This window comes from Rhinopithecus roxellana, chromosome 6, assembly GCF_007565055.1.
Source record: "Rhinopithecus roxellana isolate Shanxi Qingling chromosome 6, ASM756505v1, whole genome shotgun sequence".
Lineage (NCBI taxonomy): Eukaryota > Metazoa > Chordata > Mammalia > Primates > Cercopithecidae > Rhinopithecus > Rhinopithecus roxellana.
In genome coordinates this window covers 122,528,376-122,547,085 of record NC_044554.1, presented here as the reverse complement: position 1 = coordinate 122,547,085, position 18,710 = coordinate 122,528,376, and the positions used below count along the sequence as shown (strand labels likewise).

The 18,710-nt window shown below is 38.8% G+C and overlaps 1 protein-coding gene across 3 annotated transcripts in view; it reads left to right on the top strand.

Moving 5' to 3' along the window:
• The window catches only part of CDK6 (cyclin dependent kinase 6), a 236,096-nt gene that overhangs the window by 101,257 nt on the left and 116,129 nt on the right, over positions 1-18,710 (top strand). For all 3 annotated transcript variants that reach the window (XM_010389487.2, XM_030932345.1, XM_010389493.2), the window contains exon 4: positions 11,039-11,206. In XM_010389487.2, the coding sequence (XP_010387789.1) occupies positions 11,039-11,206 (168 nt within the window). The remainder of the gene's footprint in view (positions 1-11,038; positions 11,207-18,710) is intronic.

The following is an 18,710-nucleotide window of genomic DNA, read 5'->3' as shown; positions in this document are numbered from 1 at the left end:
CCCTCCTTGGTGCTTACTCAGTGCCTAGCACTCTTGTGCCATTTGTGGTTGTTGGCACGTACTGACATGAAGTATGTAGGTACATATTCTTTTCTCCCTGCTAAAGTAAGAGCTCCTTGGGACACTCTATTCAGGTGTTTCTCTGTAACATCACCTGACACAATGCCTTACACATAGTAGGGGCTTCATAGTTCTTTTGAATAAGTGGTATCAATTTATTATGTCTATGAACTTTACAATAAATAAAGTACTTAAGCATAATATCCTATGTCATATATATAACCATAATACACATAATTATATATAAATATATATTACATAATCTCTAATATGATATCTTGTTTAAATCTTTTTGTGAGATCATTTTCTCAAAAATAGATGTGAAAAGCAAGGCCCACAAAAGTTGCAAGTGACTTGTCTTAGATTATCTAACTTGCAAGTACAAATTTGGATCCAAAGCTTTTAGCTCAAAACCCAGTGCTCTTTCTTTTAAATCATACTGCCTTCAAAAATGGAAATGTACATCTCATGTATAAGTGACTCACTTAGGTTTATACACATACCCAAAAGAAACTTTTTTGTACTTTTATGCCTCCACTTGGCAAGCAGTCAATAAATTCTTAGTGAATAATCAATAAACCACAATGCAGGATTATGGCCTTTTTGCTAAAGGAAGACTCAGGAATCAGTTTAATCAGTGAGAATGTTCTATAACTCCTGTACACAAAGCCAAGAGCAAAGGTCACTATAATTCTTCTTAATGCATATCTCTAAACTATTGTGTGATTCATCCAATCAAGTAAAACCAAAAGATTTCTGTGTATAACATGCCTTGTTGGATTCTGTGGAGAATATAAAGATGCATTGCATTCCTGTTCCTCAAGGAATTAGCAGTCTAGCTGAATAGCACTTGGCAGTTTAAAAAACAAATCAAATACGTAATATAAAATAATCAGATGTCTAGGTTCTCTCCACAGTTCTATGACAGAGGCAGGGCAGGATTTATCCTGATTTTTATAAATGAAAAACTGAGGCTCCAAAAAGTTGGAACTTCATAGACACTGGGGACTACTAGAGGAGGGGGGAAGAGCTAAAAAAAACTACGTATTGGATACCATGCTCACTACCTGGGTGATGGAATCATTTACACCCTCAGACATACAAAGGTATGTAGTATAACTTTGTAATGAACCTGCACATATACCTCCGATTCTAAAATAAAAGTTGACAAAAGTAAAAAATGAAATAAAAAATCTGTACTATTACAAAAAAAATAAGAAAGAAGGAAGGTGGAACTTGCTTAATCAATTGACTAGTGACTGAGTTGAATGGAACTTAGTAACACTGGAGTAAGAGACCGTACTTTGAGAAATTCTGATATGATGATATGAAATTAAAGTATTATTAGGGGATTTGGCCAATAGTCCAATTCTGCATCCAAGTGAAGACTCAGGCAAAGTGATTTGATCCATGGAATGCTTCTCTTAGGGATGGGAAAGGATAAGGTACTTAAACTAGTCCTACCCCGAGCTGTGGAACAGTGTGCTGAAATCTATGTCTTTTGACCCCTGGGCAAGTTGCTTCTGAAAGAAATGATAAGATAGGAAACATCCTTAATTGTTTTTGTTCCATGCATCAGTGTTCATTATAGGCATGGGAGTTTTATATTTCTAAAATAATGAGCCAAAAGTCTCAACACATATGAACATGTTTTAATGGCTAATAGGTACGAATACTGATTTATATACCATGCCTCTTTTGTCCCTATCCTGTAATCCAAACCTGCTCTTTCTGATTCCCCTGGAGTTTTATCGCATTCCTCCTAAGGGGAGTCAGTGAGTTCTTTTTAAGCTAACGGCCTTTATAGATTTCATGGTCATTTTTAGTTTTGTTTGGGCCCTCACTTCTTTATGAAAGCTCATTGAGCATTTATTGACACCCATTAATATAATGTGGTGGGAGGCCAATAAATCTAAGGAAGAGCGATTTAAGCAGGACCCTCCCGGGAGATGGGGCCATGGGGCAGTAAATGAGTAAAGATGGCAGGAATCCACAGAGTACCAGCAGTCAAGGCCGGAGGCTTTGGCTGAGGGGGCTGAAGCAGGAGGATGATCTGATAGGATCAGGTTTACGCTTCTAAGGGTTCAGTCTAGACAGAGAGTACAAGATGGATTTGAGGACTGAGATCAGTGGGGAAAGGCTAGGTAATGGTACATGTGAGGAAGGAGAAGGTGGACCAGACCCGCTACAGTGGGAGCCTCAGAGGTGAAGGAATTGTATTTAAAAAGACACAACTTTACTGAGGAGCCCAGAACAAGACTTGAGTAAATGAAGGAAAAGAAAGACTCAATATTGTAAAGGTATCTGTTATCCCCAAATCAATTTATCAATTTTTATTCAATTTTTTTTCAATGATAGTATTATCATTGAAAATACTAAAAGGATTTTTGGAAGGTGTGGGCACTCAATAAAATGATTCTAAACTCAGTCCATAATCATAACATATAAGAATATCCAGGAAAGACAGGCACGATGGTGCACACCTGTAGTCCCAGCTACTTGGCAGGCTGAGGTGAGAAAATAACTTGAGGCCAGGAATTTGAGGCCAACCTGGGTAACATAGTGAGACCAGCCTCTAAAAATAAATAAATACACATTTTTATTTTCAAAAAATATTCAGGAATGTTTTAAAATGAGTGAAAAGAGAAAACTTTCCTTGCAGATATTAAAATTTACTCTAAACATTTAATAATTAAAGGAGAGAGGTACTCTAAACAGAGCCAGAGACAAAAGAGCAAAAGTCCAGAAAATAACTTCAAGTAATTTAGAACATGAGAAATAGTGGCATTTCAAATTGGTGGGTAATTTAATGACTGCTTAAACCCTTTTGTTAATCATAGAACATAAATAAAAATAGAATAATATAGAACCATTAAAAATTAAGCCGTAGATCTATATTGCCAGTAGATCTACATGCACATGAGTTCAGTATACAGTGTGATGTGCAAAAGACAGCTACAAAATTGTATGCATTTGCATTCCATTTATAAAACAGAGACTAGCCATTTGCATGAGTATAATGTAGATGGCAAAAATGGGATGAGGTTAAAGAAGTCAGAGTTCTGAAGCTAATATTAGCTGGGCATCCTAGGGATGTTGGAGTCCTGCAGGAAGAGTTGAATGTGGGGTAGACAGGATGAGCCATAGTCCCTGAGGAACATAGAGAGTTGACAGTAAATAATAGTGATGGCGAAGGCGATATTGTAAACAATGGAAGGAGGTACACACCTCAAAGAGAAAAGGATAACCACCTGAAAGGGATAATTGCCAATATGAAAGGAATGTTGGTACAGGCCCCACTGGGTCTGTACCTCACCCTGGGGTGAATCATGGTGGCTGTAAATGAAAGATAATGTTCATAGCATATTTAAATTAATATAGTTTTAATTAAGTTAGATTTGTTAGAATAATTTTCAGCTGCAAATTACAGAACACTCAATGAAAAGCGGATCCAGATAAAGGCATTATTATATCCATAACTACAAGGCTGGAGGCAGGCAGCCCTAAAGTTGATGCAGCTATTCATTGATGTCATCAAAGACCCAGACTCTTTCCCTGTTTACACTCTGGCCTTTTATGTGTACAGATGATGTTTCAAGATGGTTGCTACAGCTGCAAGTTGACCCTCCAAATCGGGAGCATTCAGCATAAGACGTGGGTTAGGAATGGGAGATGAGGAAATACAGCAGAGAGCATTCTACTTTTCACTGTCTAGCCAATTTGCCCATAGAGGACTGGGTGTCATGTTTATCCCTGGATCAATTCCTAGCAAAAGGAAATGTGATTGCCTTCACTGGACTGGACCAGGTCAGGTCTTCATGGCTGACAACCAACGTGTCTTCTATATCACGCAAATAATTATCTGTTCTACTCTTGTGGAAAACCAGCTTCTCTAAGCATTACCTCATTTGAAGAGGAAGAAAATACAGAGTGAGGGGAAAATTCTCAAAAGAGGGAATTGAAAGGAAGAATGTAGAAAGATAAGAAGGTATTTTGTCCAACTGCAGCCTTTCGAAAGCTTATTAAAATTTCTTCATCTTTTTTTGAGAGCTGTCGCCCAGGCTGGAGTGCAGTGGTGCAATCACAGCTCACTGCAGCCTTGAGCTCCCAGGCTCAAGTGATCTTCGTACCTAGGCCTCCCTAGTAGGGGGGCCACAGGCGTGAGCCACCATGCCCAACTAATTTTTTGTTATTTGTAGAGACAGGGTCTCCCTATGTTGCCTAGGCTGGTCTCAAACTCCTGGGCTCAAGTGATCCTCCCACCTCAGCCACCCAAAGTGCTAGGATTATAGATGTGGGTCACCACACCAGGCCTAAAATTTCATTGTAGAAAAGTATGTGTTGAAATGGGGAAATATTCACAGCACATTGTAAAATGTTTTTTAAAGCCTCACAAAACAATGTGTATAGAGTGATAGCCACTTGGGTCATTTCCCAACAACCCAGGCACTTGGGCTTCATGTTTTCTTACTTCTTTACCCAGTGCTGATTTTTATCTCCTGCTCTGAAGAAATTATGTTTAGCATTGCATATTTGTAGTTTCAGTTCCTGATGATTTTCCACAGTGGGTTAGTAATAGCCATTATGATGAGGTAATGATTTATTCTTTCATATTGTTCATTTAAGTCATTACATTGTTCCTCAAACACCAACGTTTTCAGGTTTGGTGGAAATGACTTATTATCTTTTTTTTTTTTTTATTTCCAGTTAGTTGAGACTGATTCTTTACCTTTTCAGCATTATCACCACTTCCAGGAATGAATAAAAAATGGGTTCTGTTAGTTCTCATTTCAGAATACATATTTGATTATTAAAATTTACATGCAATGCCACTTTATTACACTTTTATCCACTTGCCTAGAAGTGGTAAAAATTAGAAGCCAGTGTTTCCATTTAGGGCCCATGCCTTTGTTTCTCCTGAGGGGCCTCGAGGTGATGTGTGCCTAACTCATCATGCACAGTGGCAAAGAGATGGGCACAGTGGCAAAGAGATGGGCACTATGGCACTTCTGGACTATGTTCTGCTGTGGAACAGAGCTCATGTGTGACTCTTTTAGCTTGCCAGTTAATGTCTTGCTTTGAATTCACCCATTACAACTTTCCAGGTGATCTGGAAGTTTTAAGGAATTCTCTTGAACCTTCCTCTTGCTTTCTCAGAATTTGTTTGTCTTGTTCTTTGTGATTTTGGATGAAGCATTCTTTGGGTCCTCCTGAGGACCACAGTGAGAAGTAGGGGAGACCTGTTTATAAACAGCCTTTGAAGCTTATTCTTCATTGCTCATTGAGAATTGATCAATGAAAACTTGACAGGAGTTTTGAAATAGAGTAGAAGCTGTGTACATACAGCAAGCTTGATGTGGGGACCTGCAGTGTGGATTCTACTGAAATGCAGACGGAAGTGTGTGGAATCTCCAAGGAGTAAATGAAGCCACTTGGCTAACCCTCTAGGACCTTAACATGATGCTGTCAGTCACTATTTCATTGCTTAGGCAGCAATATTATACCACATTTTATGGGAAAACTATGGTTTTAAAACATTCTAGGAATAGATCCAGCAATTCCACTTCTGAGTAGATATCCAAAAAAATTGAAAGCAGAGTCACAAAGAGGTCATTCTACACCCGTGTTCATAACAGCAATATTCACAGCAGCCAAAAAGTGGAAACTACTGAGGTGCTCATCCATGGATGACCAGATAAGCAAAATGTTATATATACATATAATGGAATATTATTTAGCCTTAAAGAGGAAGGAAATTATGACACACACCACAACATGAATGAACCTTGAAGGCACTATGTTAACCAAGGCGAGACACTCACGAAAAGACAAATCCAATGTGATTCCACATGTATGAGGTATGTAGAGTTGTCAGATTCATAGAAACAGAAAATAGAATGGTGTCTGTCAGGGACTGAAGAGAGGAGAACATGGGGAGACATGTGAGAGAAGAAGTTATATGCAGGCTCAGGTGACCTTTCCCTCTGTTGTAACCCTCACCTTAATTCAACGTGTTCTTATTGGTTTAGTGTTTAAAAACCTTTGTTATATGTGATATATTTTTGGCTATGGCCTCCTCTAACACCCTTCATAGGAAACAGACAAACCACTATGGAGAGATTTCTGTGAAAACTTGAATAACAAATTTGAAAAGACTGAGGTTTACAGAGTATAAGGAGAAAAATAGATTATCTTTGCCTACCAAGTTGGATATGTCCTGTTTTTAATTTTTAAATAAATAAACTGTTGATGTACATTTTTGGTGCTAAAACTTTGAGGATGTGAATATATCACTAGATATATCCCTATATCCAGAATTGCCTATTTAAAGTTGTCATTCTGTGACTTATTTTATGATATGATTTGGGTGTTTTTAGTGTATTTTGGAACTAACCATACTTTTTTATGATGAGAAAATAAGGCCCAGGCCAGGTGCAGTGGCTCACACCTGTATTTGCAGCACTTTGGGAGGCCAAGGCGGAAGGATTGATGGCTCAAGGCCAGGAATTCAAGACCAGGCTGGGCAACATAGCAAGACCCTGTCTCTACAAAAGTTTAAAAAGTGACCAGGCCTGGTAACACACACCTGTAGTCCCAGCTACTCGGGTATTGTTTGAACGTAGGAATTCCAGGTTTCAGTGAGCTATGATGGCACCACTGCACTCCAGCCTGGGTGGCAGAGTGAGACCCCATCTTGAAAAAGAAAAGAATGCCCCATGATCAACCTTTTCCCATTAGAAAAGCCTGAAGTAGTTTTTTAGTTTGCTTGTTTGTCTTGATTTTATATAAGAGGATTAGAGCTCTAGAACACCTGAGGGAAACAATTACAAGACTTCAAGGATTTCTTGTATTCGGTCAGAAAGGTCCAGAGTCTTTTTAGGGGCACTGCCAAGATAAAGCCCCACCTAAGATCTCTCAGAGCCAGACTTCATTCCACAATGGTGTCCTGTTGAAACATGCTTGCAAGTCCCATGTTTTCAAAAGATAGAGTGAGGGTCACAAGTGACTGTTTATCGTAGGTATGACTAAATGTTCAAACCTTTTATACCAGACTGTGACGTATAACATAAAAGGGAAACTTTTAAACCTGCGTTTAACTGAAAGAGCCTTAATTGGTGGTATCTGTAGTTTCATTGCATTGCATCACTAGGGTTACTGTGAAATATTTGAGTCATATATGGGACAGAATAATTTAGATTAAAATCTTGAGGAGCTCATTTAAGAGTATGTCTCACGATACTATAAAATTGAGATAAAACAGATAATAAGCTTAAGTAGAGAATCCTTTGAAATGTCTTGGATCAAAACACTTCTTGTGATTCTGTAGGAAAGATGTTTTTCCTTACCTCATTTAATGTTGTAATTTGTTTATTTATATCATCCTCTGGAATTGGTACTATATCTTATGATTATTTGGGACCAGAGTTCCTGACATAGCTGAATGTATTTCACCTTTGAAATTAGGTATTGCAATAAAGGATGGCTGAAGACTGAGAGGGGTTCCCCAGTCATGCTTATTACAGGTTCATAATGCTCAGCAACCTAACTCGTGGTTGAATTACTGAAGGTCATGAGATGTTTGGCAGATTTTGTTTTTTAAGTCATTAATTCAGTGTTCATTGGTTCAGATTTTCAGTTGTATCTTGATATTGGAGATTTAAAAGAAAAACCATTTGCTAAACAAAAAAAAAAAAAAATTAAGTAGCCTAATAAAATCTAAAGAATGGTCATTCTTATGTAGAACCAACTTACATCTATAGACGTCATGCACATGGAATCAATGTTAGTCCAGTCATGTGGATTCATACTGCCTAACCCATGCTTTGGTATGACATTAACAAGCCCTTTTAATCTACTCTACCTTTAAACAAAGGAGAACTAGACCTATAGTACAAGTGCCGAAGTAACACAACTAAAACTGAATAATAATTATTATGGCATATCCCAGGGAGAAAAACAATGCGGCTATTAAAAATCTCATTGTATTAAAAAAAAGTCATGGCTGGGCACGGTGGCTCAAGCCTGTAATCCCAGCACTTTGGGAGGCCAAGACGGGCGGATCACAAGGTCAGGAGATCAAGACCATCCTGGCTAACATGGTGAAACCCCGTCTCTACTAAAAAATACAAAAAACTAGCCGGGCGAGGTGGCGGGCGCCTGTAGTCCCAGCTACTCGGGAGGCTGAGGCAGGAGAATGGCGTAAACCCAGGAGGCGGAGCTTGCAGTGAGCCGAGATCCGGCCACTGCACTCCAGCCTGGGTGACAGAGCAAGGCTCCGTCTCAAAAAAAAAAAAAGTCATATTGCACAATTTTATTAAAGTGGCATAATATTGATAATGAATTTTTACATGTTTTTAAAAGAGCCACAAAATAATGTGTACACAATAACCATTTTTACTTAAATGTACTTATACATCCAAATATAATAAAATACGTAAGTTTTAAAAGACAGACTAAAAAGACACAAAAAAAAGTGATACTAACAGTGAAGTGTTGTCTGTTCTCCAAGTAGTGGAAATTTTTAGTGATTTTTCTTGTTCTCTGGATTTTCAAAACATTTTATTAGTTTCTGCATTAAGCATGCATCTATACGTCTTAGCAATTTTATAATTAAGAAAAACATAGTATATGCTGTAACACAAATAAAAGCAATGTACATGTTTTTAAATTTGTGTACTGCTAATTGGCTGCTAAAGTTGTTTGAACACTGCAGCATGAACCAAACATTTATTCTTTATACTGTTTTAAATGAGTGACACTTAAGTGTATAGAGGCTAAAGATGATGAGCCAACATGACATTACTTTAGGTTAGTTGTGCTTTTTAAAATTCAGTGCTTACAAGTTGTGTGCATGTGTTTCCAATAAAGACTTATTTGCCAAAATGTTCCTTGAACATTTTGTGCTACATTTTCACACTCCTGTTTATTCATTGCAACTTATTGGACCTTCAGTGTTTCTCAAGTCTTGAAGGGTTTTCCCTCCCCAATGCAGTCTTCTCCAGGGTTTTGGGAAGCTTAGAAGGTAACCCCTGCCAGTTCAGAATATTCACTCAGGGGGATCTCAAAAATGATTCTAGGTCACTGCATACCCCCTCTAAGTGCTTTGTTCACACTGACCTTGTAGCAGTGGTCATGTTTTCTTTTAGTTGTTTGAGAATCTGTCTGTCCCAGAAATCAGGACACTTATCTTGGCAATAATCATCCTAATAATTACTGTTTGTCAAATGCTTACCATGTGCCAGAAACTGCACAAGCTTGGCATGCTTTACTTCATTTAGCCCACCTCATAGTAGGAAAAGTAATCGCTACTTTCTCCACTTTATAAAAGGAAAAACTAAGGCTTTGGTTTTGAATAAGCTAGAATATAAAGACAGAACTCCCAACTCTAAAGGAAGAACCAAAACCATAAACCAGTAAGCAAATATACCGTTCTCCATGAGAGGATTCAGTGGTCCGGCCAATGATAAGTGTATCCTCAGCTGCTTGCAGCTCTGAAATCCATGATGGTGCCCATTTTTCTAACCCTTGTATTAACAAAACAGCTCCATCCTCCCTGATATACACCGTTCTCATAATTTTGGATCGGGGGAGTAGGTCACTCTTAATTACTACAAATTTCAGAGGATTATGACATCATGGCCAATGTCTTACTTCCTACTTTCAGACACTGTTCCTGAGTATTAAATCTTGTATATGTTTGTATTGGTCCTAAAATTAGAAAAAGATCTGATATTGGTTGATATCCTGAATGATCCCCCCTCCATACTGGTTAATAATAGTAGTAATAAGAGCTGCCATTTACTGAATATTAACTATGGTGCTAAGTGCTTTACAATGATCCTGTGATAAAGTGGGTTTTGTTACTTTCCCATTTACAGACAGGGAAACTTAAGACTTAGGAGGTTAAATGGCTTGCCTTATTTTACATATTCATTTGTTCATTGACTTGATAAAGGAATACACTGAAGCTTTGAATCGAGATTTTCCAGACCCTAGTTTAAATCAAGACTCTGTTAATACTCTAAAAGAGTTGATAAAGACTGGGCCTGGTGGCTCACGCCTGTAATCCCAGCACTTTGGGAGGCTGAGGCAAGAGAATAGCTTGAGCCCAGGAGTTTGAGGTCAGCCTGGGCAACATAGTGAGACCCTATCTCTACAAAAACAAAAAAATTAGCCTAGCATGGTGGTGCGCACCTATGGTCCCAGCTACTTGGGAGGCTGAGGCAGGAGGATATCTTGATCCCAGGAAGTCAAGGCTGCAGTGAACCATGATCACAGCACTACACTCCAGCCTGGGCAACAGAGCAAGATCCTGTCTAAAAAAAAACACACAAAACAAAACATAACAAAAAAACAGTTAATCAGCACTCTCTTGCTAGTATGACTTTGGGCTGATTAGTAGCCTACATCTGTGTATCAGTTTCTTGACCTGTAAAATGGTGTAATGATATTATTTACCTAAATGTTGTGGTGTGAATTAAATTATTTACTAAGAGGACAAAGCTTAGAATAGTGCTTGATACGTAGTGAGTGTTTAGTACTAGGTACTATAAAATAATAATCACCATTAATAACAATATTATTATTCACTGGATTTTAATTGTTGAAATGACACATTAAACAATAGAGAAGCAAAAAGTGTCCCCTCACAACCTCCTCCTTCCACTCCCCAGCAAGAGCCACTGAAACCAGTTTGGCAGATATTCTTCCAGAACGTTTTCCATTACATCAAAAACTATTTTAAAATTGTCTTTTCATTAGTAAAATACAGGTTGAGAGTGAAATTTTTTGCAGTGTTCTTGAAAGTGTGGGAGTGGAAAGGCAGGAAGGGAGACAAATTCACTCATTCAGCCAATACCTATCAAATGCCTGCTGCATGCCAAGCAACCACAAAATGCTAAGGATTTGGTGTCCAGCATAGCAAATGCTCAACTTCCTTTTTGAGTGTTTATTGATTTTCTTTTTTTAATTTTATTAGGATATGATGTTTCAGCTTCTCCGAGGTCTGGACTTTCTTCATTCACACCGAGTAGTGCATCGCGATCTAAAACCACAGAACATTCTGGTGACCAGCAGCGGACAAATAAAACTCGCTGACTTCGGCCTTGCCCGCATCTATAGTTTCCAGATGGCTCTTACCTCAGTGGTGAGTGAGAGAGTGCTGTCCTTTTATTAAACTTATTTTTCCTCTTTTGAATGACAGTCTGTCCCCCTTCCATGTCCCTAATGTTACTACTGCCCATGGCTAGTTGGTGGATAGAATGTCTTTGCCCTTTTTCATATGGCAGTGGGTAGGCAGAAAGCATTCTGTTTACAGCTACAGTCACATCCAGCCTGGGCTTGTTGTGGACAGGATCCATTGCAGAAATAGCGTGTTGCATCTTAGCCACTGGACAGGAATCGGTTACAAGTTTCCAAATGCTTTCTGCCATAACCACTGTTTTCAGAGCTGTATGCACAATGCCTAGGGAACACACAGCTCAAGGTCAGGGAAGAAAGAGCACGAGCAATGTTGACCTGTCTGTGGCATCCTGGTTTGAGAAACAGAGTGCCTACACAAGTGTGTTAAAGCACTCCTCTGAAGCTGTGGTGCCAGTTGTAAAGAAGAAATCAAATTCACGGTGAACTTGGATAATACATGAATGTATAGCACCACCATTCCAGGTAAAGGCTTATATAACCCTGAATAGAAAAAGCGAACCCAATGGCCCTATTTTGGCAAAAAATAACAGCTATGATATCCTGTTTCTTTTTGCCATTCAGATGCATAATAGCTATTGACATTGGTTAGCTTCTATTTCTCCTTATAGTTCGTTATTTCTCAGATGGATTTTTGTGAAATTCTGCACCCCAAATACAAAAAGAGCAGCCTGGAAATAGGTATTAATATGCTTCTCTTTGAAAGACCTATTTTGCATACAGTAAATTCATGCCTTACATACAGTAAATTAAATGATATATAGCAAATTAAATCTTAAGAAAAAGAATTTAAAAAAAGAAAATATCTTTGTATATTCAAAGAAATAAAAAAGAAAAAAGAAAAATAATCCATATTGTCCATCTTTAGCCTTAAAGTGGTTCTCACACCAGGGACACCATGGCCCTGTTGTTAAGGAATGATTGGCAGCACCTTTGGTCATTCTGCACAGCAAAAAATTGTTTCCCTAAATTTCAGTAATACTATAGCTGATAAGTAGAAATTCAAGAGAGGAGTTGGAAATTCTCTGAGACAGATAACTTGCCTTAGGAAAAAATCCAATTTATAAAAGTGTTCCCCACCCCCTGCCCGCAGTCAAAATAGGGGGTGCTACCACCTAGACACGTAAGACCAGTTACTTTCCAAACATTATAGACTTTTCCTAGGGCATCAGAACTTTTGGTGCAGAGAATTCCTTGGAAAATGTTGCCATTGTTATAAGATAAATCCTACTTGTTTCCTCTTTTCCCAGCATATACTATTGCTTTAGAGGAGAAATGGCACGAGTTGACGTTTCAAAGATAGGTCTCAGCTTTGAGCAGGGTCAAGCAAGCCCTTGTATTCTTATGTAATCACACCAGAAAGGGCTGAGTCTGTGTATTTCCCCAGTGGGAAGGGTGAGGTAGGCTTCGAGTTTCCCTAGGAAGTTGTTGCGCCTGTTGTTTTGGGGCCCTGGGGAGAAGCTTGAATAGGCTTTGTGATTCAGAGAGTCATCAGGGGAGTAGATAGAAGGAACTTGTCTCCTTGGGTACCTTAATTGAAGGAAGGATGAGCTGTAACTGAGATGGACACTTTTATTTTAATCCCCCTAAATGGGCACTAATAACCATAAATAAAAACAGGAAATCCAGTTGGTTTGTGTTTGATTTTTTTTTTTCTTATTAAATTTGAGGAATGATAGCCCAGCTTGTGCGTAACATCAATTAACATTCCATTCTTGCTGAAAGTTGATATGTTCAAACAGGAAAATGTAGACAAATTATTTCATAGAGGAAAAGGAGAAAGGCAGTCATAAATACACAATTTTTCAGTATCTAGCTTATCCTGCATGCTGTATATTTCCTATAGTGACATAAGTAAAACATATTAGCAGCTGAGAAGGACACTAAAACAAATTCAGACTTTATTTGAAAGAGTGACAGTTGGAATTTAATGGCAATAATAAAGGGTGTGTTCCTACAGGGTACTACATTTTAAAATTTCCCCACTCTTTTGTATTTTTCTACTTAAAGGAAATATCCATTTAATATAGTAATGCGTCGATTTATATACACATGGTGACATATAAAAACCTGGAATCATAGTTTTTTAGACTGAAGTGGTATATATATTTTTAGTGTCTCTTGAAGAGAAAAAGACTACACTCCCCTTCCTGGAAATACACATTTTTTAGGGGGTTATGTCATACAGGAACTGAGAATCAACTTGATTTGTGGAATGTTAAAGGAATTACAAGTTAACTGATTCGAAACTGACATCTTAAAACTATGAGAAATGCTAGTATTTTACTTATCTTTCAAAGCCTGACTCCAGGGGTACCTTTTCTAGTATCCCTTTCAGAAATTAATTTCTCTTCCCTCTCTCAGTGTTTCCAGAGTTATATATATATATAGTTTGTTTGTTTGTTTGTTTTTGTTTTTGAGACAGAGTTTCACTCTGTTGCCAAGGCTGGAGTGCAGTAGCCCTATCTCGGCTCACTGCAACCTCTGGCCGCCGGGTTCAAGCGATTCTCGTGTCTCAGCCTCCCAAGTAGCTGGGATTACAGGCCACCTCAGGCTAATTTTTGTATTTTTAGTAGAGACAGGGTTTTCCCATGTCGACCAGGCTGGTTTCGAACTCCTGACTTCAAGTGATCCGTCCGCCTCAGCCTCCCAAAGTGCTGGGATTACAGGCATGAGCCACCGCGCCCAGCCCATAGTACTGTTTTCTGTCTTATTTTTAGTTATTTGGGAATTTTATTTATCAAGCTGTAAGTTCCTCAAAGGCAGATGCTCATCTTATTCAGCCCTAACACACAGTGCCTTGTATATTTTGATAGGCATTCAGGAAATATTTTTCAGTGAATCAATTGACAAATGCTGACTTACAGATATAAGCAGTTGAGTCATAACAAGAATAGGGAAGGAGTTATGTTATACATTTAATGGTCTCATTTGATGTGTGTCAATATTCCTCATAGCTAGCTGGTAATACTAAGCTGAAGGACTTACTCCATATACCTTAAAATGTCTGAGTCCATTTTGCACATTAGTCCTGATTGATTTATTGGCAGCACATATCTGTGTTCAAAATCATGAAAGCTATTAATACATGCTGTAGCTCAATCTCAAGTTAGGAGTGAAAAGGTGACACAAATGCAAGTTCACAGTTTGTGCATTGTTTTTATCATGATCCTTTCTACTGCCTCATGAACACATTGCGTGTATGAATTGAATTTCCTGTCCTGAACAAAAAGCTGTAGAGATAGAGGAATGTAGCATTATTGTAATTCTACTTATTTGAAGACTTTCTTTAGCCCCTTGTGTTTTGGGATTAAAGCAAAGTTTTAGAAGAGGAGTCGTATTCTTCTAAACTAATTAACATCCTCTAAATGAAAAAATGAGTGAGTTACTAGACAACTTTTGCTATCTATGTAAATAAATGATATTTCTGTTTGAACAATTACAAAAGCTTTTATTTTAGCTTCTTTCTGAAAACTTCAAAATGTTCTTACATATAGAACTTTGAGGGAGCAGTTAGCAATATTTATTTTCATTTTAAGTTCATGATCACCTGATAGATCCTGAACTACTACTGTTCCTTAATTTCTGAGCCAGTATGCTGTATGCCAGTATTCAAGACAAGGCATCTTTTGGATTAATTGAGAAATTAGTTGTTCGGGACAGGTAAGCTTTCTAGGCATCTTAAGGTGTATAATCCTTTATATTCTGATCTTTATTATTTTATTTTTCTAGTGAAAACAATTTTATTGTTAAGAAACACAAGTTTTAAGCCGGGCACGGTGGCTCAAGCCTGTAATCCCAGCACTTTGGGAGGCTGAGACGGGTGGATCACGAGGTCAGGAGATCGAGTCCATGGTGGCTAACACGGTGAAACCCCGTCTCTACTAAAAAATACAAAAAACTAGCCGGGCGATGTGGCGGGCGCCTGTAGTCCCAGCTACGTGGGAGGCTGAGGCAGGAGAATGGCGTGAACCCAGGAGGCGGAGCTTGCAGTGAGCTGAGATCCGGCCACAGCACTCCAGCCTGGGCAACAGAGTGAGACTCCGTCTCAAAAAAAAAAATAAAAAAGAAACACAAGTTTCATAAGTAGAATATACTTCATATGTTGGCCTTTGGTAGAAATTAATTTGGGACAGTAGCCTGGACCATAGTTGTAGCTGTAGGTGGTATGTAACATTGGGCCGAATGACTTATCTTGTTCTCATCTGATAAATTGAGGACTAATCAAAGAGTTAAATATCCTTTGGATGCCTAAGTTTGCCAGGCTGCGTCCAACATGACGTTCAGGTGTCTTTATGGGGTATTGTGTTCTTGCTGCTCAATATAGTGTCTTGTATGCACATGTACCCATACAGAGTATTATACCTATTTATTTAAAGATTGTAGAATTAAGATGTGAATGGTAGCAGTGTTTGCCTTAATCCTAGGCAAGAGAGGCCCCTGGCCTGGATCTCATGCTTTAGAGAAGCCTACACTGGCCCTACTCCAGCCTTGTCTCCCTTCATGGAGCACACAACCCAGGGTGCCAAGGAAGCATGTCCCTTAAGACCTCCATCCCCACCCCATACCACACACAGGACATTGCAATTCCCTGACTAAATGGGAATGGCATGGGCTCATCCTTCCTCCTAATAGAGATTTTGCCACTTGTGTGTTCACTCCTAAGCCTAGGAGCAGCTGTTTGCAGCATATGGGCAAAGCTTGAACTTGCAAACTGGAGTGTCCGCAAGCATGTGTGTGAGGCCCCTTGTGGTTCAAAGAAGGAGTTGGAAATGTGAAGAGAAGTGGGGCCTGTTATGCTTAACACCTGGCATGGGTTATTTTTATTAGAAAAGTTTCTCTGAAACCATGAAAAATTAACTTCTCTGACCTCTATAGAACTATTACATTTGTTCTCGTTGGAAAACCAATGAGAACAGGTTACAGGGAGGTTCTTTCCATTGCACATAACTGATAGGTCAGAATCATGACACATGCAGTTATATAATGTCTGTGGCAAAAGTGTTTCAAGAATATACACATGTTCAGTGCAATGACTGTTGTGACTAGCTGAAATTATATTTAGAGTCATTCTGAAGTCAACATTTCTAAGTCCTTCTCATGTGAAATGTACATGGTGCAACTCATTTTTGTCAAGATAAGGGAAACAGAGACCAGCCACTCAGCCAGCAATTTCAGTCCTACCTAACTGTGCACCCGGGTCTGACATGTCTTAGAGCAGAGCCAGGAACATCATCAGCAGCCCTAGTGAGGGCTCTGACAGTCATAAAGCACTGTGACCAGCAAGCTCAGGAATGGAGCAGTCTTGGTCTTCCCATTTATGATGCAAAATCTTTTTTTTTCTCTAAAACCTAATCATACAGCTTGGAGGGTGATATTGTTGCCATTGGATTTGGTGTTCTTGGAACTCTTTATCAACCATTTCATTTTGAAAGTGGGGAAAACTGCCATTCAAACAGGCAGTGTGACCAGATTAAGTCTGAATTTACCAAATAGATTGTAAATGGCTTGGAGAATTCTAATGTTTATATTCTGGCTCTGGCCCACTATCCCCACTCCTCTTTTCTCTGTACCAAAAATTCAGTACCTGAGAGGGTATCAAACTGTGTTCTGTGGAACTCTCAGATTCTACAAAGGATATTTAGAGGTTCCACAAATGTTTAGGAGTCCATTTTTTAAAAACATATTTTAAGTCTTGTTAAAATGGCAAAACCAAAAACAGACAACTAGCTCATGCCACATTTTGACAACAGTGAGAAACACTGGGTCATGAACTGGTGCCTCCTGGTTTTCTTTTTTTTTTATGTAGACCTCAATAAAACTTTTGCCACACTGTGCACCTGAATGTCTTATAAAAGTATCATTGCTTAGGAAAAATGAAGCATTCTCTTGATTCAGTCCTATCTGTGTCCTCTCCCTTAAAATCACCCAAGTCCATAATTGCAACAGCACATTCATTGTGCTGCTCTCACTGTACATGGTACTACTTTAAGGACCACCCAAGCCATGCCAGTATTGATGTTTTTATACCACATGTGATTGCCAACACCCAGGCAGTTAGAGCCAGTCACTCCCCAGGACAGCCATCATAAAGCCATCCATGGGTAGAAAGAAGTGTACCTTAAAATGAGATCATTCTTTTTGGTACTTCAGTATCTTCACCTCCTGAGATGAAGTCCAAAATTGGCCTGCCTTCAATCAATTTCTTCTTTGCACTGAACAGTCTTAGAGTGGCCTGTCATTGTATTTTTGGGGCCTTTATACAATCATTTAATGCTATTCATGAAGTTAACATTTTTCCTTCAAATGCCTGTGCCTAATCCACCCATATAGTTTAGAGAAAAATTCCTCTTTGTACCATAATGGAAGAGTGGGAATATGTTCCCATCTTTTTAGTGACTTAATAAAATTCTCACTAAGTGAATTATATTCTCTTTCTCCAAGGATCATTTTTTCCATATTACCTTCACTAATAAAAGATATGCGTGTTCTGAAAACACCCTTTATTCCATAGAAATTACAGAAAGACAACAAGTAAATGTTAAGCGTGAGAAGACTTTTATTCGACAGCTGTACAAAGTACAAAACTTCATTTTGGAAAATATTTTAAATATTTTTAAATATTTTTAAATTTTAAAGATCATTAACTTATTTAAATACCACAAGTATTACAAAAATTGCCAGGGAAAGCATCAGGAAGAATAGCTAATGATTGCTGGAGTTGATATCTAGGTGATGGGATGATCTGTGTAGCCGACCCCCATGGCACACATTTACCTGTGTAACAAACCTGTACATCCTGCACATGTACCCTGGAACTTAAAGTTGAAGGAAAAAAAATTACTTACATCCCCTTCTTATGCTTCTGATGATACTCCTTCCTTACTCTGAGCTCAGTGTTGATAGCATTTAGTAACACTAACGGAACCTCATGGATTCAGAAACTTCTTGATAAGCCTAGGGGAGAAAATCAATGAAATGGAGTTGTGGCTTTCAGTCAACAAATAATTACTGATTGCTTTCTATGTGCCAGACGCTCAGTGAAGCTGAGGGATGATGGTGAATGGAAATGAACAAGGTCCGTGCTCTCAGAGAGCTTACAAGCGAGATGGAGAGAGAGATCTGAATCAGATAGTCACACAAAGAAATGTCTAGTTAGAAACAGAGGTAAATGCAATAAGGAAAGGGATATGGTTTTATGAGGCCATATGATAAGGCTCCAGAACCTGCCTAGGCTAAGGGCTAGGGAAGCCCTCCCTCCTCACCCAGGTCAAAATGTGGGATGCTTAAAAAGGTCACCAGCATCCTCCTCTTGAACGCACCTGGATGTGGGCCCTGTGAATGTGCGCGTCATGCAATTTGTGCTTGGGGTGTGTGTGTGTATGTGTGTGTTTGGAATAACTCATTCCACGGCACCCAGTTTGGCACCACCAAGTGACAAAGTGAAGCAG